General features: G+C 38.6%; 2 protein-coding genes across 2 annotated transcripts in view; one reads left to right on the forward strand and one right to left on the reverse strand.

Annotated features, from left to right (window-relative positions):
- COG5 (component of oligomeric golgi complex 5) overlaps nucleotides 1-23510 on the reverse strand; it is a 172503-nt gene that overhangs the window by 122407 nt on the left and 26586 nt on the right. The gene's annotated exons all lie outside the window — the stretch shown is intronic.
- On the forward strand, nucleotides 12707-18896 carry GPR22 (G protein-coupled receptor 22). The gene is made up of 3 exons (XM_015850992.3): nucleotides 12707-13208; nucleotides 14244-15263; nucleotides 17239-18896. The coding sequence occupies exon 3, from the start codon at nucleotides 17264-17266 to the stop codon at nucleotides 18563-18565; it is 1302 nt and encodes a 433-aa protein (XP_015706478.1). The 5' UTR covers nucleotides 12707-13208; nucleotides 14244-15263; nucleotides 17239-17263; the 3' UTR covers nucleotides 18566-18896.

A 23510-nucleotide genomic window follows, 5' to 3' on the forward strand; every position in this document is an offset into this window, starting at 1 on the left:
TCACACTCATCTTTTAAACGTTAAGGGAAGGGTAGGAGCAGATTCAGATGCTATTGCTACAGTGCTTTCTCCTTGATATTAAAAAAGCATATTGATGCATGAAGCTTGAAAGTGATATCATTTTTCCGAGTACTTTTCATTCATCATGCAAGGTTGAAGATTGTAAAATAGCTCAAAAAATAATAGAGGCTGTTATCCGGTCCAAACCCTCAGCTCAAGAAAGGTCACCTACAGCTGATAGCATGTTGTCCAGGAAACTTTCAAAGATCTCAATAAATTAAAGGATGACATGAAACAAGGGGAGGGGTTGACTCAGCAAAGGGCTGTGCTGCCACCCAGAAGGATTTCTCCAGCTGATGTGGTTGCCAAGCCATTCTCCATCATATCTGAAAAGTCGTGGCTGTCAAGCGAAGTCCCCAGTAACTGGGAAAAGGGAAACATCACCGCTATTTTTAATAAGACCCAGGGTACTACAGGCTGGTGAGCCTCACCTCTATGATCATGGCACAGACACTCCTAGAAGCTATTTTAAGGGACATGCAAGATGAGAAGGTGATCTGTAACAGCCATCACAGCTTCACCAAGGGCAGATCATACCTTACCAATCTTGTGGCCTTATACTATGGAGTGACAGCATCAGTGGGCGAAGGAAGGGCAACTGATGTCATTTATGTGGACTTGTGCATGGCCTCTGACAGTCTCACACCATATCCTTCTCTCTAAATTGGAGAGAGATGGATTTGAAGGCTGGACTACTCAGTGGATAAACTCTACGTCCAGGTGGAGGCCAGTCACAAATGGTGCTCTCCAGGGGTCCATCTTGGGACTAGTGCTCTTCCACATCTTTATCAATGACAGAGACAATGGAATCGAGTGTACACTCAGCAGATCTGCTGACTGCACTCTTGCTGAGTGATAAAGTTGACACAACAGAAGGGAGGGATGCCATCCTGAGAGACTGGGACAAGCTTGAAAAGTGGGTCCGTGAGAACCTAATGAAATTCAACAGGAGTGGGAACTAGATGATCTTTATGGTCCCTTCCAAGTGTGGTCTAGGGATCCAAGTGTACTCTAGGGATGAATAGAGGAGAAGGGTTACCTCCCTTGATCTATAGACAATACTTAGCTTAATACATCTTGGGATATCATTTGTCTTATTTGTACTAAGGGCATAGTACTGGCTTGTGTTCGACTTGGAGTCCAATAGGGCCCATGAGGACATTCCCTGCAAAACTGCTTTCCATCTGGGTGGCCTGAGGTAGATCCTATGCAATCCCAAGCACACTTGCCAGGATCAAGGGCTTTGGCTCTTCCTATTGCCCTCTCGCCTGCTAGAGTAGCCGGTTTTCCCAGGTCATTTCATGCACCAATGGGTGCAGTTCACGTTGCGGCTGTGTTCACTTCAAAAGTGCTCTCATATCTTCCCACATGCCACCTCTTTATGGAGATTGCAATTGGTCAAAGTCCTCACAAAAACATTTCATGTTACAGCTCACCAATGCAGTAAACAGTCAGTTGCTTAGTACTTGAGCCTTTGTTTGTTAGACCAGAAGCTATTCTCTGATAAAAATACTAAAATTTCTCAAAGTTGATGAAGAAAATAATAACAACTACATTATCATAGTACACACTGGATAGCTGAACAAGACAGACTCACAGTGAGCACTACTTGTCAGTGGCAGTGACAACAGCAGAGTTTTAACTGACCCCAGCAAACACTGATTTCTTCAAGAGCAACTCAGCTGCCTCTGAACCAGAACCATAAGTCCTCAGTGTTCCTTGAGGATCTGGGTTAGTATTGAGAACACCTGCTTTGGTATCTGACAAGTGTTTGCTAGATAATAGCAATCAATGCAGATTATAATAATATATTAATCTCCAACAATACATTTGTCAAAAGAGAAACCAACATCTCGCATGATTTTGCAGGTGCCAATACTACATTAAAATAATAAATAAAAGCCCAAGCTATAAAATTCAGCTAAATTCATTTTTATTTCTAACCACTAATATTCCGCTGTGTCAATAACCAACAATGCTACCCCAGAGTAGAGCACTGCTGCCAATTTTACGAGCAAGCAATATAAATAGTTTTTGCCAGAATTAAAACTGCATTTCTTTCCATTTATTTATTCATTCACAGATGCATTATCCAAGACTTTGCACAAGAACAGAATATTAAATTATATCAGCTGGATGTGTTTCTAAAAAGAATCTAAAAAATTAAGAAGATTAGTGATTTGATGAATTCATTTCTCCAGCATCCAGGACTAACAGCACTCAGCAATCTTAAAATATACTTTGAAAATATAGATGCTTTCAGGCAAACACAGAAAGAGAAAATAAACTTTGCATTAGAATCACATATTGAAACAAAGATTTGAAATTACACATTAGCAGTTTTATGTGGACTTTCTGCGTTCCACAATTCTCTTGCAGCTGCTTGTGTATGGAATTTTTGGGATCAATCCCATTTCCATTCTCATTTCTTTGTGTTGTGGATGTGCAGCTCTACTCGGGGCACTATGGGCTGTTCAGAGCAGTTTTGTTCCCAGCTGATCACAGGATGATATCCAGTAGGTTGCCAAACATGGTAGTCAAGAATTATATTCTGATACAAAAGTGATGAAATATTGGTATCACTAAAGAATTAATAAAATGAAAAACACACACACAAAAACCAACCAAATTTTAAAAAAAAATTAATTAATTAAAGCAATATTTTCACATCAAGCTCTCAGTATTTAAGTTGCACCAGGGTAAGATTAGGTTGGATATCAGGAAAAGCTTCTTTACAGAAAGGGCTGTTAAGCACATGGTGGTTAAGTCACCATCCCTGGATGTGTTTAAGATCCATTTGGATGTGGTGCTCAGGGACATGATTTAGCGGAGGGTTGTTAGTGAAGGTAGTATGGTTGGGTTGTGGTTGGACTCTATGATCTTTAAGGTCTTTTCCAACCTAAGTAATTCTATGATTCTATACATTTTATACTGGGAAGGATAAGAGATGAACTGAAAATTGCAAAGTGCCTAAGCTACAAGTAATATATTTTCCAGTACAGCACAACTCAAAGTACTGTACACAGAAGTACTATATCCAGTTTGTTCTATTCACAATATTGATTTGTTGTGCTGTTAGGTCCTATATGATTACAGGTTTTATTTAATAAGTATCTTTACACTTAATATATTTTTTTAACTGATGTTAGAAGCAACAGTTCCCAGGTGAAATAGTCTCCAAACGTGGTTCTGTATTTTTTGGTCCAGTGCTTAATAACCTTTGCAAGGCCTCTTTCCTTAGAAATGAGCAGCTTTTTTGTTTAAAGATAGATGAAGAAGTAGACAGTTCTACTGTGCTTCATCAATATATTTTTAAAATCTCATTAATTATTTGCATGTTTGGGGCCTTTACTTTGCTCTCTCCCACACCTCCAATGCAGCTGAGGGCCTAAAGCAATTTAGACAAAAGTAAGGCTGGAGCAAGAAATTATTTATATTCTGACTTTGCCAATATTTTATTTCGTTTGGTATAAAGAACAAACAAATGTCCTAAGAGAAAGACTTGGTTACATGAGTTATTTTCCCATTCAAACTTAAATTCACTCGTTATTGCTACAAAGCATTGCCTTGGCTTAACTTTCTTCATTCACTCTAGTTAGACATAAAAAAAAAAAAAAAAAAAAAAAAAAAAAACTTGCAAGGAGAATAGTGCGTATAATTCATACAGTCACCACATTTTTCAGAAAGAAATTGGTCTTGTGTGATGGAGACTCAACAGATTCATGAGCAGCAGACAGGCTTTTCATATCTGCCCATCTTCCTGCACACAGCCAAACTGCTTTCCTACAAAACAGAATGGCATGAAGACAAGCCATGTAACAGACACAGGATGCTGTGTCAGTCACTAGAGTGTGTTCAGAGAAGGGCAGCAGAACTGTGAATGGTCAGGAGCACAGATCTGATGGGGAGCGGCTGAGGGAACGGAGATGGGTCAGTCTGGAGAAGAGGAGGCTCAGGGAAGGCCTTACCGCTCTCTATAACTACCTGAAAGGAGATTGTGGTGAGGTGGGGGTCGGTCTCTGCTCCTGGATAGCAGTGACAGGGCAAGCCTCAAGTTGTGAAAGGGTAAGGGTGAATAGCCAGTAGAGGTTGAGGCTGAATAGTAAGAAAAACAACTTCAAAAGAGTGGTGAGGCAGTGGCACAGGCTGCCCAGGGAGGTGGTGGAGTTGCTGTCCCTGGAGATGTTCAAGAAATATGAAGATGTGGCACTGAGGGATGTGGTTTAGTGAGAAAATATTGGTGGGAGGTGGACAGTTGGACTAGATGATCTTGCAGGTCTTTTCCAAACTTAATGATTCTATGAGCTCTAATTGTTAAGCAAGTTCACTCGAGATTAATACTATCAAATACCAACTCAGTTTTCTCTGATTAACACTAATGTTTGTTATCCCAAAGGACACCGTAATAACTGTGTATCATATGGACTTAAGATTACTGAGAGAGACCTGTATACTTTCATAAACCTTATTAAGTGCTTGGTGATAATCACAAGCTAAAATACCCATCAAAGTGTACATTTAACTGACAATCCAAAGAGCCATACAGTCCCTATGTAAGGGTGCACTTAAATACCAATGGAAAATTCTTTTTGAAGTATTGTACTCTACACCCAGGGTACACCATTCATTGCTGCAGCGGTGCTGGCTGAAAGGTTTTGGAGTGGTGGTGCTTAAGTGCAAATTTTCAAGAGTCTAATAAACAGGGCGACAGCTGGGGTTTCTTTATAGCAGCGAGTAGAATGAGTTTCTGAAGAATATATATGAAAAAATTGCAAAAAAAACCACAAACCTCACAGATTACATTTGGGTAACCAGCAGAGGTTGGTTGAGTTTTTTGTTTCTCCTTCTAGAGTAAAATTGCAGAAAAGTTATTGCAGCACAAAACAACTTTAATGAAAAACATTTCCAAACAAACCACAACAGACTTAGAATAGTAGCCACTTTCAAAGGGCAGACTCTCCTTTGCTTCCATTGTTCCCTCAAATTAAATCTAATTTGCTTGATTAATAAGAGAAATTATGCTGTCCTCCATATTCAGCTGTCTCACAGGGCAGTCATTTCTCACTGGGCACCACAGGGCACCACGTCTACTGTAGAATGAGCAAGGAGTGAGAGGGAGCGCTGCCTGGATCAGAGCTGTAATGCCTTTTTTACTACAATAGTGTGGTAGCAGAGTCACTGAGTGATAACTCATATGGTTTTCCTGTTGGTAGGCTGCAGCAATTGCCATCTTCTGTCTTTCTTCTATATTTCCTCCAGGAGTTCCTGGCTCTAAGTATCCATTTGCAGAGATGCTAGCTGACCCAATAATAGCAGCGCTTCTCACTTTGAAGGGTTGCAGAAAAAATGCAAAAAATATTTTGCTTATTTCCCACTCCATCTACATTCTCTAACTCCCATCCCTTTAACCTCATTCTACCTAGACATTCTAATTTATTAAGTAGATCCACCAGTGAAAGCCACTGAATAATTTGACAATTTCTCTGTACATGTTTGTTCACCACCCGCTGGTGTAACAAAAAATTATCCACCAATAGATTTCTCAACATTTTATTTGTAAAATAAAACTCAGGCTTCAGGTCTAACCAGCACAAAGCCACTTTCACGTACCAGCCAAATACGCAGCAATACAGGCTCATCACTGACACTGTTGCTCTCTCAGCCTTCCCACCAAAAAAGCAGCAAATGAAAGCATTTTTCAAACAAGCTCTGGTTTGCCTCAGCACTACAATAAGGGATTCCAGATACAACAATTATGCACTAAAGTTAAAAATATTTTAGGAGATGGAAAAAAAAAATTAAAAAAAATCTGAAACTATGGCTTTTATGCACAAATTGATATTTAAAAGCTTCATAGACAAAATCAGTTCTTCGTATACATGCCATTTAAATAGCTCAGGTACTTATTTTAGACTATAGAACCACAATACAAATGTTTAAATTAAAAGAAGAAACTAAAGGTATTATATCTCTATTTTATCTGCTCTCCTAAGAAAGTGACAGATTTTTTAGCAACTAATAACAAAAAAATTCATCTGTATTACTGATAGAGATGATGCAAACTACTGCACCCAAACAACAGAGGAAGAAAGAAAACAACCTAAAGATGATATCAACACTAAGCTAAATTTAGACCCACATGCACATCAGTCAAATGAATATTCTTTTTGCAGAGAAAATGGTGAACACAACACCCTGCGTTAGCTTAGCTCAACTTCCTTACAATTACACATTTATCATTATAACTTAATACTTTTTAACTTCTCTCATACATCTTTTTATGGCACTACATAATCTGATTTTCTATCAGTTTCTCTGAACAACCTTGATTAATAAGAGATAAAAATAATAACTCAAAAACTAGGGAGGCAAAAACGACAGAGTATTTATTACCACTGCATATTATTTTTTCAGACTTTGAGAACTTCATGGAAGGAATATCACTGCTATCAAATTGCTGTGAATGATTTCTCCTATTTGAATTGAACATGGGGACCAGATAGATCAATCACTTATAGGAAGTATCCACAGATGCTATTTGGTTGTCTGAAGAAGGCAAAGCGTGCTCCTGTCACTGTAGCTACATGGAAACACTCAGAGTTACTGTGTGTGGTCACTGACAGCTGACAGGTACCCTACTGGATTGTTTTTATCTGCTTGATTATGTTTGTTTGTTTATAGTGCATCCAAAACTAAACCAGCCCAGGGGATGCTGGAGTCAGACAGCAGTGCTGATGTAACTCACAAACTTAGTGCTGGTGGCGACAGTGAACTCACGCTGACAGCACCCTCACACTGTGGTGATCTCAGCAAAATGGCTGGGACGCATCTTGTGTTGTGATACACACTCCTGTTGTGTTCACTCTTTAGAAACAGGGCAATTAAGATCATAAGGCCTTCATCTCTTCATTTCAGCTGAGACAGGTGCTAATAGGCACTGCATGACAACACACATTAACTAAACCAGACTGCCTTCCTATTTTTAAAAATGACTGGAAACAAAGTCTAACTAGGGTCTCTGAGAAATGAATAAACACAGAGGAAACCTTCCTGATTTCTTGTTTTGTTCTCAATTAGCAATTCCTCTCAAAGGCCATTACAGCAGGAAGGTGCCTAACAAGGCTCCTGCATCAGTGATTACAATGGGGCAGCAGGTGCTGCTGCCTATCCTCCACACTTGACCACACACAGGTCCCACAGCAGGCAGGGTATCTGATGGACAGCACTATAGCTGAAACCTGCATGAGTAGTTCAGCTGCCTCTGATCCCAACTCCCCATAATACGTCATTCAGAAGCCTGTCCTGATGCTCATGGTGATGCTGTTCTGTCACACAGCGAGCACAATGCCGCTGAGAGATGAGACCTGAGGGTGCCATGAAGAGCAGGAGCCCGAGTGTCAAGGAGTAACGCTGCAAACTTCTTCCAGCACAACAATTAGTTTAATGGAAGCAAGGTAAGCAACCACCTGGACGTCTAACCAGGAAGGAACGTGTCCAAAGCCACAGTGCTAGCAGCATAGCCTGAGGACTTCCAGCTATCACACTGAACTATTTTCCAACCCATAGAGAGAAGCAGCTTCTTCCAGGCACACTTTCGCATGCTTAAAATAAACAGTGCAAACCACCTGCTGTGCTCATGGTTAAAAGCAATAAAAAACAGATGATATCAGAATCAAAATGCTTTTCCAGTAATAACAAAAACACAGAAGTCAGTATTTGATTGCTAACTTAGAACTATGTGTAAGAACAGAAATACCTCATTCTCAGAGTAGTTTTAATGAAGGAAAATCTAAACTCACTCCAATGTTACGATTTTTAAAGAAAAATGAAAAAAAAATCTTTATATTGATAGTGATAATTTAAAATTTCGCCAGCAGATGCTACAAGACACAGCACCATTTGTTGTGAATGTTTGTACTGGAGAACAAGCCACTTCTATGGGGTAAAGCAGGAGTTACACTGATGTTATTCAAATTCCTATTACCATTAAAGCCATGCTTCTATCCTGAGGATAATTCATTTTTTCCCACTAGTATCCATAAATATTTGTACAATAAGGCACCAAAGCCACTATTAAGCTATAAGACTAAACCAAACTTACTGCTGTGATATGAAAAAAATATTCTCCATCTATGAGTGAGAGCCCCATTGGTGCTACTGTGATTTTTGCCATCATCTCCTTTTGCAGAACTATAATAAGACACAGTTTCAGTATTAATTGCTGAAAAGTGCTCTGTAATTTGTGCACTTGCTTGTGAGCACAGGAACTTCCAGTGCTGAAAAAGCCAACAGGACAACTAAAGGGGTTTATGCAGCACAAATAATCTACATTTCATATTTTCACAAAATCAAATGAATTGTTTAAAACATAATTACAGTGTAATGTGCAATGTAATTTTTCTGTACTCAAGCTGCTATGCTACTATTAATTTTATGTCTTCAAAATGAATATATATTCATTAATGGCACGTATAAAATGACATAAAAACACATATTTATAATTCTGCATATATACAGTTACCTGTATTTGTGTCACTTCCAAAAGTATATGTCTTTACAAGCACAAGCAGAAGCACAATGAAACCATATAGAATTAAGCTAGAAAATCCGATTTATTTATTTATTTATTTATTTAATCCATTGAGGTAATTCTAAAATGGAGAAATTGAGATCAACGTCTCATGTGTAGAAATGTTTTCTGGAAATGGAAAAAAATGGAAAAATTGAATTTAGAAGTACCAGAAAGAAAGAAAAAAAGAAGAAGAAATAAATAAATTAGGAAAATAAGAAAAGGAAGAAAATTGTGGCAATCAACAACGAGAGAGAAAATATAATAAACATTATGGATTGGACACTGAATGAAAAATTAATTTCGTGGATATCAGTCTTCCCTGCAGAAAAGCGGTAATGGTCTTAAAACAGTTCTCTGTAGATAAGAAAAATGAAGATAAAGTACTTGTGTCAAAATAAAGAAAAGCCTCCATTACCATCACAGTCAAAACGGTATTCATCTACAAATTCCAGCTCAGTTTTTGTTATCTGTTCATCACAGCACTCTTGAAGAGTAATAAAACCCTTTACAGCCAGCACTTGAGCACTGGGCAGGCACCAGATTTATATCTCCTCCATGAGAGTACAGTGTAGTGCAAACTTGGCCAACAGGCTACAATCTCAGCATCAGGCAAATCAGCACACCAACAACTACAGCACAACTAGGGCATGTCTGTACAACTTCTGAACCCTAACTATCATAATCTATTGTTCATTCATGCTTAATGCTATAAAAGTTACTGAATTTTCAACATTCTGAGAAAGGTCTTTGCAACAGGCTATAGAGGAAATAAAGATGCAGCTACGTAAGAAACACGTTTCAGTTGTGGATCACAAACTGCTAGAATAGGTTCAAACAAAAACCCACCCAGTGGAGCTTCACTGGGACTGAGCATCACACTGCCCAGCACTGGTAAGCACAAGGCACTGGTGGAGCTGTACAGCTGTAGTTCTGCAGGGGCTCTGCGTGAGTAATGCTGAACAATCTTAGAGCAAGCTTTCTAAGACCATCCCGTATTTGTTCCCAAAAGTAACTTAAGCTCTAAAGATACCATGTGTTGCTGAAAAATTTGCAAGAGGTAGGAGACCAAACCCTCTGCAAAAATGAGAGCAGATGAAATTTTACACCCATGAGCTGGAAGAGTTTGAACAGCCACTCCGTGAGCAGCAAGTGTCAAACCAGGCAACTCAATGTGAGGCCCAAAGAAAGCAACCGAGAATGCTGCTGAGAAACTCAGGAGGTTATCATAGAGACTGAAATAAGAATAACACAGAGAGCAAGGGAAGTGAGAAAGAAGTTTCCCAACTGTGCCAATACAGACTTTCCAGATGTGTCTATTCCATGACAGCTGGATGCTTAGCAGTTTGCCAAAGGCTTATGTAAAGCTAAAGACCACATTTAAAAAAAATAAATAAATCTAACATTTCTAATAGAAAAAAAAAAAAAAAATCAGTGTTAGGACACTACCACCTGAGCAGAGAAAGGAAGAGAGTGGATAGAAGAAGGAAGACCTAGAACTTTGCTACAAATTGAATTTTTTCAGGCTTGCTGCTCCCAGCAAAGCAGGAAAACATACTCCAGTAGATTATTATGACTCCTGAATTCAGTCTAAAGGTACTTCAGGGGTTTGTGCTATAGCAGCTCCAGATACCTCATACCCTGCATCCCAACTCCCATTTATCACACACCTCTGTTTCCTTCTGCTCCAACTCTCTGCCTCTCCACATTTGTTCTCCCCTTACATCATCCTCAGCAGTACCAATGTGAACACAGGTGTGAGAGTACCACATTTCCCTGTCGATACTGGGTGTCTGCACATGGCTCCTTTTGCCCACTCTCCCTTTCTCCCTGTTGTGGATGATGTCATCTGTTCTCACCATCTCAGCAAGCAGCTGCACAGCACTGCCTTGTAAGCATGTCTATCCTTCCACCTACTCCTTATTGCCTCCATATGGTACTGCTGCTTCTCTTGATTTTCTCTCCAGAAAACTTGAGCTTGTTATGCTCTGAACTCAACTCTTACCATTCTTCTCCAACACTTTTTGCAGATAAAACTTTTGCCATTATTTCCTCCTGGAACTTAAGAAGTAACTTGTGACTCCTTTGCCTACATTTGTACTACATATCCAAGCTATACGCAAAATCCCATTACTACCATTCTCTACATCCACATCATTTTCCTTCTAACACTACAGCTTGACTGGGAGACTGAGATTAATCTGTTTAAATTTAGACAGGCTTCCCTACTTATCCTAAGTCATACTGCAAGTGAAGCAAGTAAATCTAAAATATTATGAGGAATATATGCTTCATTTCAGGAATCCCCTTCCCCTCTTGGTATTCACTAGCTTCATGCTCTTGGGAGGCAGGAGAAACAGAGACAGCTTGAAGGCCGCAAGCAGCTGCTACTTGGTGTAGCACCCGGCACCTGCTGAGTCCAGGAGCTTCAATCAAAGTTTCTGCAAACCTTTTTTTTTTTCCTCCACTACTTCACTACAAAATTTTCTAGAAGCAAAAGAGGAACAGAATCACAAAATCATAAAGGTCAGAAAAGACCACTAAGACCACCCAGTCCAACCATCAGCCCATTCCCACCATGCCCACTAAACCATGTTTCTCAGTGCCACATCTCCGCTTCCCTTGAACACTTCCAGGGACGGTGACTCCACCTGTGCAGCCTGAGTCAGTGCCTCAAAGCTTTACCTGAGAAGAAACTGTTCCTTCAGAGGTAACCAGGACCTCCCCTGGTGCAACGTAAGGCCATTACTTCTCATCCTACCCATTGGCATTTACCTGGGAGAAAAGTTCAATGCCTGCCTCACTACAACCTCCTTTCAGGTACTTACAGAGAACAAGGAGGTCTAGGAAGCAAACTAGAAGAATATGCAGCCATTCAAAAATATAAAATAAAAAAGTGCAATGTTACCTAAATATAAGTAACATGTTGAGAGAAAAATGAAAACAAAAGAAAAAAAAAAAGTTTACTCAATTACTATTTCTGATTGCACAGAACCTCACCAATATTTGACTAAACTTATCAATATAGTAGCCTAGATAAGAACTACACATTAACTGTATTTTAACAAACTTTTCAGAAAAAAAAAATAAATAAATAAATCTTTCAAATCAAGAAAAAAAACATAAAATGCCCAAAGCTCCATGATTATTTGACACGGAGAACTGCCAGCAGAGCAGTTTTTACTGAGATACACTTAAATTACTCGCTTCTGCAAACTGATGATAAAAACTATTATTTTTGGTTGCACAGTGAATTCATTTCTAAAACTTATTTTAGCATTAGTAGTAATTAACACTGACACTGTGCTACGCTTTCCTTACTCTTCGTTAAGTGCTTGTGATCACTGTTTATGTTGAGAACAGATTCAGAAATAAGTAACAAAACAAGGAAGTGAAAATGGAAATGCTCTGCAATCTCCACAAGGGTCGAGAATGTAATGCGAGGCACAGCCTTACCAAAACCTGCCAAGTCTCCAGAAAAATCCACATGGAATAATAAAAAAAATTGTGTAAAGTTAATCTTTCAACAAAATTTACAGGCGATGCTACAATACATAGGCTGTATATGGTGATGGATCACAAGAATCTTCTCTGATTCATGAACTAAACTGAATTATTGACCCATTCTGAGGGTCTGAATAATCTCTGTGAATCTTAATTGAAATTTTACTAATATACAAGGGGGTGTTGACTTGTCCTGAGTATAATTTATTCAAGGCAAGACCTAAGTGTTGCCTTGCATATAAACAGACTGGAGAGATTCAGCTTGGCTCGCAGAAAATAGAAGGCAGTTTTATTTTGGAGATATTCCTAGGACAAAAGAAAAAAAAATCACCAGTGGAAAGGAGGCAAACGCAAATAGATCCTTGGAAGCTTTTTAAGTAATAAAGGTTTAATCCTTTTTTTTCTTTTTTTTTAACAGAATCATGTGGTTTCCAGTGTACACAAAGTGAAGAGTGAAAAGGTAAAAATAACACTGGCATAGCCTTAATATATTCCAGAATTCATAAATCATTTGTAAATTTAGTCCTTTTATAAAAGAATCCTTATATAAATCGGGGGGGGGAGGACGAGGGGGGAATCAATCCCATATATGAAGCACAGTTTAAGCCCCACATCACTGACCAATCAAAATTAGTGAATGCACTGCATCTCTCTGCAGTGAAGGGAAGCGACAAGGTAGGCTGTCATTCTGCAAAAGCTGCCCATCGCAAGCTCGCCTCTCCGAAGCACTGCTCTGCTTTTTTAGAAAGCCTGAATCTCAGTGGTGTCTCTGGAGACAAGAAGCCTTCAGTATGTTAAATTACTTTCATTATGTATTTTCAAATGCTTATTGATTCTACAGTAGGAAGAGTGGGAGACTGCAGCAGCCTCTATACCAGAACTAAAGCAGTTGTATACATTAGCAGTATGCTGAAACAATGGCACACTACAGGCACAAATTCTCATTAAGGTCATTTTTCGAGGATGTGCTTTTCACCCTCTTTCCCTTCTTCTCTGCTAACAAGTGAACAAAATGAATCCCTCCAACCTGGAACTGCTTCACCTGCACCGAGAATTTATCAAACCTGTAGCGGAGGTAAGATCTGTTCCTTATTATGGTATGCAGAATAAGCAACATTTAACAAAAACAGGGGGAAAAAAAGAAAAGAGAAAGAGAGAAAAAAGAGGAAGGAATCAGATTCAACTTGTATTAAGCACTAGGATCGTGTTGTATTTGAGTCCAGGGAATATCTGAATGCTATTTCCCCATCCCTATTAAAAACACAGTGATAGACAAATGCTATTTTGCATGAAAGTCTTGTAGAATATTAAGAACCTGTTTTGTTCATGCAATATAAAGACAGTATGATACAGGTTAATATAGTACTGGGAGAAAAAAAAAAAAAAGCAACAACATGGAATGCAACTGGGAACATTTCTTTCCTCCCTCGGCAGTATTTCCAAATATTGGCAGTTAAATACGTTACAGATTTATTCAGTTGCTCTCTGAAGGAGATGACAGTCTGTTAATTGGTGTACACTTACTGTTTTATGAAGGTCAAGAAATATGACTAATCTCTGACTTGCTCATGAAATCTCCCTTTTTATTCCCTGCTTTCGGTTTTTAAGACTTATTTCTTGCACTGTCTCTCCCAAAATGAAGCCACTTACTAGAAACACTGATTTGCAGCACATTTATTTCAAGAAACACAATTTTAACAGTGTGCAAATTAAATAAAAACGTGTTTCCTATGAAGTTTATCGACTTTGCTCAATTTCTCATCAGCAGACCAGAGAGCTGCGTGTGTAAAGTAGCTGCTCCTTAGAGCTGAGTGTGACAGACACTTTATATCCAACACTTACTGCTTCTAGTTGGGGTTTCCTGCAACCTGCACTGTTTGGAGAATAGGAGACTTGTCCAAAAAACTAAATTCATGCCAGTTAACACAAACATGACATGGTTTTACTAGGAAACAGGGAATACAATAACTGATTGTATAATCTGTAAGATACAATTCTATACATCCTTTATTCACAAAATAAGTGGTATTACAAAATATACCATTGCATTACTTTATTTTGAAATTCTAAGCCCTACTTTTAACCCTTTTTTTCCCCTCTCCTTCACAAGGGCATGCAGCAACTAATTCAGTTTTACAACTGACAGTATGAAGAGCGCAGTTGGCCGGGTACCTTTCTAGCTGTATGACCTACAAGCAGCAGGACTCACCACGACCGTGCATTCTTAAGGCATAAAGGAATTAGAAACAAAACATGGAGCACACACATATTACCATTTACATGTCAAGAATGTACGTGGAAGACTGACGCATCTGCTCAGATTTCATTAGAAGAAGAACTCGAGTGATTCTTAAAATGGTGAGCATTTCTTAAAGAGGGATTTATAATTCAAAACCAGAACTGTGGAAACTACCGATGCATGAAGAAACAATGAAACATGAATTCCCGAAAGGAGAATATGCATTCTTCACCAGCAAGCTGCACAAGGCTTTAACCACGCTTTTTCTATACTGCTCATTAAATATCTTATTTGCCACAATGGCTGATGGATATTTTTCTCTCAATTTTATGATCTGTTATGTAGTCTCCTTAAATGAAAATAAACCAAATTAGGTAACTCATGGTTACTGTCAAAGCACACGAACTGGATTTTACGATGTACAGCAACTTCTTCGACTAAGCCATCACTCAAAAGTAACGAGCAGGAATATTACAGAAAGAAATGTGCAACTGTAACTAAAGGATGTCTACATACACTCTGAACACAGAATGCAGATATTCTTCTTTTTTCTTTATTAAACATGGAAAATAAAAGCAGGCTGCTACAAAATGCAAGAAGGGAAAGAAATTAACATCACCTAAAAGAAAGTTTGTCATTGCTGGCCTGGAACTCGGCACAGACGAAGTATCTCAGGCTACTGAGGAGTCCCCATGGTTAATCAAAATTTTCTGCTGCTGAAGTGCTGGAGCAAAAAGAGGAAAAAAAAATCTGCCGGGAATGAAATAAGAGCCCAGCTAGCACTTGGTTTCCAGGTGACAGTGCATGTCAAATACCTGTCGGTGACACCATGTATCAATTGATGACAAGCTGCTACAAGGAGCTGAAAGACCCTTGAGGCGCAGGAAGCAGGTAGGTCACAGGCTGTGTGCCACAGCCCCTGCTCCGCGTTGCACTGGAGCAGCACCATGCAGAAGGGCAACGTGCCTGGAAAATTACCTCTGCCCTGACATTTATACTCGTACTTACCTGAAATTAATCAATGCAACAAAGAGGTGATGATAAATCTTTGATTTTATAGATTTAGCTCATCCAAAGTCCTCAGTTGCCACAGAAATTTCAGCATAAGGTTACAGTTATGATTGTTGCTTTGGTTTTGGTTTGTTCAGTGTTGGCTTTTTGTTTGGTTGTTTTATTTTTGTTTTTTAAAGCAAGATCTGCTTTTGATTTCCTCCTGGCTTTTACTAATACAAAAGAGCTTGCTGTATCAAGTAATGCAATTGGACCGGTTCTTGAAATACAGTCAAAGCCAGGACAACACACACACAGGAAATCATGGTTCTGAGGTTTAATGTGAATCCATCAGAATTTGCCTAAACTGGAAATCAAATGAAGCTTTTGAAATATTTGTTTCATTTCACACACGAGTCTCATATGATCTCATTTGCATCTTTTGTATTTAAGAGGTACATGTGAAATAACTGCTGAAGCATACCAAGGTTTTTCATCGTACAATTTGCAATTAATATTATTGTGCAATAGAGGCTTTGCAGAACTGCAGATGAAATTCATTTGCATACCATATCCCAAGTGTGCCCGATTCATACTTGCATTAAAAAAGCAGCTCAGTTTTGTTCACCTCAGTGCTATCCATTTTTAATGTATTCAGAGTGGAACAAAGGTCTGCATTTAAATTTAGTTTCATGCCAAGTGCTTCGCCTCCTAAATTTAAAACTACTTATAAAACCCTCAAGTATCACAACAAGAAACTGAACGACCTCTTATTTATTCATCTCATTACAGCCTCTGGAGCTGGCTGACAACACAAGCAATACACACGCCAGGTATTAACACAGATGCTCCTCTTACAACCTGCCAGTGTGTGGAAACCAAAGCACGTGCAGCCGCAAAATAAAAATCCAAGATGTAATAAATGCTACTTTTTTGGGCCTCCCTTACTCCTGGGATAAATACATTAAGTACTTAAATCTGTCAGACGTAATTTCAGTATGTAAGAAATGTGGAAGAGACAATTTTATATTTCAGTACTATTTTATAAAACTTAAATCTGTTTTGGAATAAAATTAAATAGCCTTCCATCAAGGCACCCATTTTTTGAAGAAACAGAATATTCAAATCCGAAAGAGGAAAAGTAGCATTTTTGTAATGAATTCCATTACCCCAAACCTATGTAAGCTTTACACTGGAAATTACACATACTTCTATAGACTTGTAGTACAAGTTTCATACATGTAGGCACACACAAGACAGAAGTGAACAGAAGTCTTCAAGTCCTATAAAAATCCATTTAATTGCAGAACTTCAGGTCTCATTCTATGACACTCTTGCATAGTCTTCATCAGGATGCTGCTAAATTGCCATCAAGCATTTTAAATGCTCTTTTTAGGATCCATAAGCAACAGGGCTCTGAGTTCCTATCACTTCCTTTTTTCCCACAAGAGCCTTTTTAAAACGATCTTGAGTACTAATTTGTCAATACTTAACAACATTCTGCTGAAATAGCACTCACCACAATACAAAAGCAAAGCACAAGTACAGTTTATTCAACAAATGGGCCTTTTGTAAAGGCCACATCACTATAAATAAAGCTTTGTCTCCCCTGAGTGGAAGCTTTTCATCTTTTGGGGGTTTTTTTGTTTTTTTTTTATGTTAAACAAATCTTGTTTTCCTTTAAAAAGGAAAGACCTTATTCTAGATCCTCAGGCTCTTGGGTCTGTGCCAAATACAGCTCTAAACACACAGTAAATTAAGAGTTTCTTAGGAATGGATGCTTTTCCTCTCTCCTCCTCTCCCATCATTTTTTTTAACATAACAAAAAGTGTTAAAAAAAGAAATCAAGTAGTTCCATGTTTATTTCACCTTTCAGGAGAAAAAGCAACTGCAACAAAAGAATGTGTTTCTCCCCCATTCTGGAAGGCAACATGCAGTTTGAATCTAACTTCACAATTCGAGATGCCATTGATGACATCGACACCAACATGTACCGACCACTGTCATATGCATTAAGCTTTCAAGTGTCTCTCACTGGATTTTTGATGTTAGAAATTGTTCTGGGACTTGGCAGCAACCTCACCGTGCTGGTACTTTACTGTATGAAATCCAACTTAATCAATTCTGTCAGTAACATAATTACAATGAACCTTCACGTACTTGATGTAATAATTTGTGTGGGATGTATTCCTCTAACTATAGTTATCCTTCTGCTTTCAATGGAAAGTAACACTGCTCTGATCTGCTGCTTCCACGAGGCTTGCGTCTCTTTTGCAAGCGTTTCGACCGCAATCAATGTCTTTGCTATCACTCTGGACCGATACGACATCTCTGTCAAACCTGCCAACCGAATTCTGACCATGGGAAGGGCTGTGATACTAATGACATCAATATGGATCATTTCGCTTTTTGCCTTCCTGATTCCTTTCATTGAAGTCAATTTCTTCAGTCTTCAAAGCGCAAGTACTTGGGAGAACAAGACACTGCTGTGTGTCAGCGCAAATGAGTACCACACTGAGCTAGGGATGTACTACCACCTCCTCGTCCAGATCCCAATCTTCTTCTTCACCGTGGTAGTGATGTTAATTACATACACCAAAATACTCCAGGCACTAAACATCCGAATCGGCACAAGATTTACAACGGGACAAAAGAAGAAAGCTCGAAAGAAAAAAACTATTTCTCTCACCACGCAGCATGAGACCACGGACATGTCGCACAGCAGCGCAGGAAGAAACGTGGTCTTTGGCGTAAGGACTTCCGTGTCTGTGATCATTGCCCTGCGCCGAGCCGTGAAGCGGCACCGGGAGCGACGAGAGCGGCAGAAGAGAGTCTTCAGAATGTCCCTCCTGATCATTTCCACCTTCCTGCTCTGCTGGACACCCATCTCCGTTCTAAACACCACAATCTTGTGTTTGGGCCCAAGTGACCTTTTGGTAAAGTTGCGCTTATGTTTTCTAGTCATGGCATACGGAACAACTATTTTTCACCCTCTACTTTATGCATTCACGAGGCAAAAGTTTCAGAAAGTTCTGAAAAGTAAGATGAAAAAACGAGTTGTCTCAATCGTGGAAGCAGATCCCCTGCCAAATAATGCTGTCATACACAACTCATGGATTGAGCCTAAAAGGAACAAAAAGATCACCTTCGAAGACAACGAAGTAAGGCAGAAATGTTTAGTACCTCAGGTTGTCACTGACTAGACTCCAGTATTCACCAAAACACATCGAGAGGAACGTTTGAACAAACTGTAGAGAAATACTGCCAAATAAGAAAAACATTTTTTAACTATTGGCTAGACTGTACATTTTCCAATATCTGTGTTAAATAGAGTAGGTCTTGTATATTCGATTTCTTCATTATGTAAGATATCTGTTGCATGGCCGTTTGTTAGCGTAACACCACGTGTATATTTGTCAGAAATATTCAAGTCCTCTTTTTTAGAAAATAAATAGCCTTAAAGAAGTGCAAACTTTTGAAAATATTTGTACGGCTCGGTTTCTCTGTAAATATAAAATAATTTTTAAACAAGAATTCCACTCGGGAATCTTTCATTTTCTAAAGCACAAATTCAGCATTTTGCCTGGTATATTTTTACATTGAGCAGAGATATTCTGATTACTAGATAGCTACAATTTAGACACGTTTTAATCTCATATTTGGACATGCACTTATTTACTTATTTCAATTTTCTCCAGCATCCAATCAGCATGGTCTTCAATTAATGATTCAGAACCAGCTATTATTATTTGAATCACGTTTGAAAACCTTATAAGAAAGGAGGAGGAAAAAGTTTTTGCACACTGAAACAGTTGATCACCGTCTCAGAGATACAGCTCTGGTACGGAAAGTACAAAAAATATTGAATAATTATATAAGGGGTAGGGGGAGACAGTGGGAAAGATGTACTAAAGGAGGGTGAAAACACAGACGAGAAAGTCACTGGGCCTGATATTAATAGGCAAGATCCAACAAAACCATTTCTGTGCGGTCTCAGATGCCTCACACTGTGGGATTTTTGCAGCTGGACCTCCAGCATGACATGGGTCATCTTCTGGAAAGAGAATACTCATTCATACCATCCATCATCACAGTTAGATAGAGCTGTCAAGTGCCACAGCTAATTTAGAAACAATTTTCTAGGCCTCATTAACTTCTGTATTATTTTGTTTTCATCTTTGCTCTGGTGATGTTCAGTTCTGGTCATGCAACTGCTTTAACACAAGCCAAATCCCACGATGGCCAGCTAACCTATTTCTGTATATTCTGGACAGATGTGTCATAACATCATTATATACCCTCCTTTTCCATTTCATCCCATACCTTCAGTGAGTAGACAGAAGGCCTTCAGAAGCCATCATCCATAGTACCGCGAGCAAGAACTGAGATACTCATCCCTACACTTTTCTGGAGGGGTTGTTTGAACTACTCTCTATATAAAACCTCAGTATTTTAGTGAACAGCGGCTACACTAATTGACTTTTAAAAAACCTACAGAATCAATTAGTGAGAATGACTTAACTTGTCTGGCTATATAAAGTCCTCAGTGTATCACTTGCTACCATGATAATTAGAAGGATATTTTTCAATAAATACTGACTTTTATTAAAAAAAAAAAGAAAAAAATCCAACAGAACACCTCCTTGAATATCAGAGCTACTTTGACTAAAGTATGACATAAAAAGTGAGTATTTTGAAGTGCTTCTCCAAACTTGCCTAGGGAAAAAAAAATAATTGTGGCTTTAAGGGAGCAAAATGCCATTTCTTCCCATCACACTGTGAAATCATATCTGTATTGCCAACACTTTCTGTGGCTTAAAAAAAAAAAAAAAAAAAAAGGAGAAGAAGAAATGAAAAGCAGTTCACCCAAACAGAAGACACTAACTGTGGCTCCAAGTTCCGCAAAGACCAGGAACTTAAAATTCCCCAAGTTCTACCTATACATTCTATCATCTCACTGGTAAGAATTTGTTTTCTAAAATTACAGTGCAATATACATCCAAAGATAACTGCCTTAGCTTTGTTCTAAAAGGTAAACCAACTGTATCAGCATTCAGTCATACCTGCTTATAAGCAGCGTGGATCAGCATGAATTTCAATCAAATAGATTGAGGTTCTGATTATTAGAATAGAAATCCTTCAGTATATTCAGGAGCAAACTTAATAGTAGTAGATTTTTCTATTCTTCTTTAATCATGTATGTTCCAAATTTAACACTTCAAAAAACATTCCTGCATGAGTAAGCTCCTGTGAGAAGATGTGAGTCCAAAAAACTAGAACTGGTATATTTTTCTTTGTTTTTTTGGTAACACTTCCTCCCTTCTCTGACTAGCAAATATTCCACAGATTCTGAACGTTAGGAGGAGGAGAAAGTGGGATCTCTAAGATTGATGGCATAGTGTGATTTATCTGATTACTTATCTTCCAATAAGACATTCATAAATAAATTTAAAATATCATTCATTTATTTAAAAAGAAGAAAAAGAGAAACAATGACCCCAGCACAGGAATAATCTTGCAATTACTCATGTTCTTATCTGAAATAATCATTCAAAAAAAGACTGCAGACTTAAAAGGTTTCTTTACACCACGGCTTTACTCGTAAAAACTAAATAAAATCTCAAGTACCACGTATTTAGTGTTTAAGGGCTCGTCTGTTAGAAAGCCAGATTCAGTGATGTAGTACTTCATAACAAAGAGAAAACATAACTGAGGAGTCAGAGCAAGAGATTAAAGCAGCTTTTAAAGGCTACGTCACTCAGCCAGTGATTGCCAGTAAGAACATAAGCGGGTCCATTTGTACATTTACTGTTCTTCACCTTGCATGAAACACGACAAAGGAAAAGGACTTAGATGACATTGGAGTACACTTTGAGGTCTGCAGAAAGCAATTCTGCACAGAGCAGGGAGTCAGAAATACGTGCAGTTGAATATACGTGCAGGAGTCATTACAAAACAGAAGCATACGTGATCTGTACCGCAAAGATGACAGATTTAACACAAACAAGAGAAAATAAAGAGCAACTGGTGAAGCAAGACTGCGTATCCCGCAGATACAGAATAGGATTTTAGGAGGGATGTGAAGGTGTGCCGTGGGTGCTTGACAGACAAAGACTAAAACAGAACACAAGAAACAGGCAGCATCACCGGAGTGAAAAGGGCAAATATATGCCATGGTATTGTACAATAAGAAGCCCACTACATTCTTTAAAATGATCTCATCACAGTGAGTCATTAGTTCAATTACATTTCACACCATTCAGCCTAAGGCAAGCAGAACTGTACAGGACTCTAAAAATGCTAATTCCAGCAAACGCGTAGTGGCAATTTGAGCAATAAACACCAGTTTGCACGTATTCACCGTCCCTGGGGTATTAGCTGGTATCCGACCACGTTTTCTTCTAACTTGCAAATGTAGTTCCGCTCAATTTTACACTGCGAAATGAGGTCAGCACCCACTAAAAATACAAAAAGCTGAGGAGAATGCCAGTAGCTATTACAGTGCCTGACAGCCATACCTGAACAAACCAGTACAGCACAAAGCAGTGAAACTGAGATGTAAAGGCATCTCAAATACCAAGCTTCAAGACAGCAACAATTTTTGAAGGTTACAACACATCCCTACGTGGTCAGAAGTTCTGTTTGCTTCATTAGTACCAGGGGAATAGGAGCTGCTACGACTTCTAAATATATTAGATCAGAAATGTATACTTCCGGATACATATTAAATCAATACCATTCTCTTCCTTCATTGCTATCTAAATCCACACACGTTATATGTCATTATTATATATCTGCACACATTCAAAGTATTGTTCAATATTAGCATCTATTTCATATTTATACGGAAGTGCATCTCCGAACTAAACAGGCAGTAGGTTCCATCACCCATGTACTTCAACATTTTCTCTTATTGTTTGGTTTTGTTTTGTTTTTTAATGTTAAATAAAACACTCAATAGGATATACAGTTTACATAGGCTTTAGAAGGATTTTTTTTTCCTGCTCAATTAAGCACTATGTACATCATAATGCAATGCACACAATAGTTCTTTCTCGGCATTAATGTGTGTGCCATATCAGCATTCCTTGATATCTGAGTGTTGTAGACATGTTCGTTTCCTCTTAAGAAAAGTGTTTTAGTTACCAACTAAATCTTTTAAAAAAGAAGAAACTGCAGTATTCTTTCAGCAAATTTCCAGGGTAGTATTGAAAGATACAGAATAGACCAACTTACCCTTCCCTCACCACCATTCAAACAAAATACCTCGAACATAGAGCTGAGGACAATCAGCTTCAGCCTTAAGACCTTCCAGCTTCACAACAGCCAAACCCCCCTCCCACTTCACACATTCTGCTGCAAAATCACTGAATTCATTTGTCTTACACTAAAAGCAGAGAAGAACTTGACTATGAATCTCACAGTTCAACAGGAAAATTAAATACAGGGGTTGCTTTTTGTTTTGCTGGGGGGTTATGTGGAAAAAAATATATATAACAAAGAGATGTGGTAACTGACTAATAGGAAAATTAGTATTGACTGATAGCTGATGGCTGCTAATGAAGAATACAGAGTACTTTGAGAATGCAGGTCAACAGCAAAAGGGCAGAAGGAACACTGAGGAGACTGTGGTCATTGCGACTACAGAAAGGTGGATGGCAACGTGCACTCATCACAAGGAACGCGCTAACCTTGCTCTTCATATTGCAACAGAAACCCACAGCAGCTGATCTCTGAATCAAGCGTGATGAGTGCTCTTGACAAAACTGCCAGGAGCCACCTGACTAGCAGCTCCAAAGGTTCTGATTGAACAAACTGTAAGCAGAATAACAGCCAAACCCAGTGTTATTCCATTGGCTCTTTAACAGGAGATACATCATACATTCTGCTGAGTACAGCACGCTTACAGAGCACAAGTATTCCAAGAATGGAGATGAAATAAAAATGTTAAATGTCTGTTCCCGGTGATAAATCTTAAAAATTCAGCTGGATTTTCCCTTGAATTGGCATTGGTCAGATGACTTCAGTTTGTCTCGACACTTCAGAGGCGTCACAACCACAATGTGTTTTCAATTATTTCTTCTTTATCTTAAATTGCTTTTGTAGAATATTAAATTGAAGGACAAATGTCATTAGAGACCTCAACGT

The sequence above is a fragment of the Coturnix japonica genome, chromosome 1, assembly GCF_054131305.1.
Source record: "Coturnix japonica strain WE chromosome 1, WE-NBRP24, whole genome shotgun sequence".
NCBI lineage: Eukaryota > Metazoa > Chordata > Aves > Galliformes > Phasianidae > Coturnix > Coturnix japonica.

Excerpts from the sequence above, each read along its gene's own strand:
- GPR22 (XM_015850992.3), top strand. The coding sequence starts at position 17,264 with ATGTGTTTCTCCCCCATTCTGGAAGGCAACATGCAGTTTGAATCTAAC.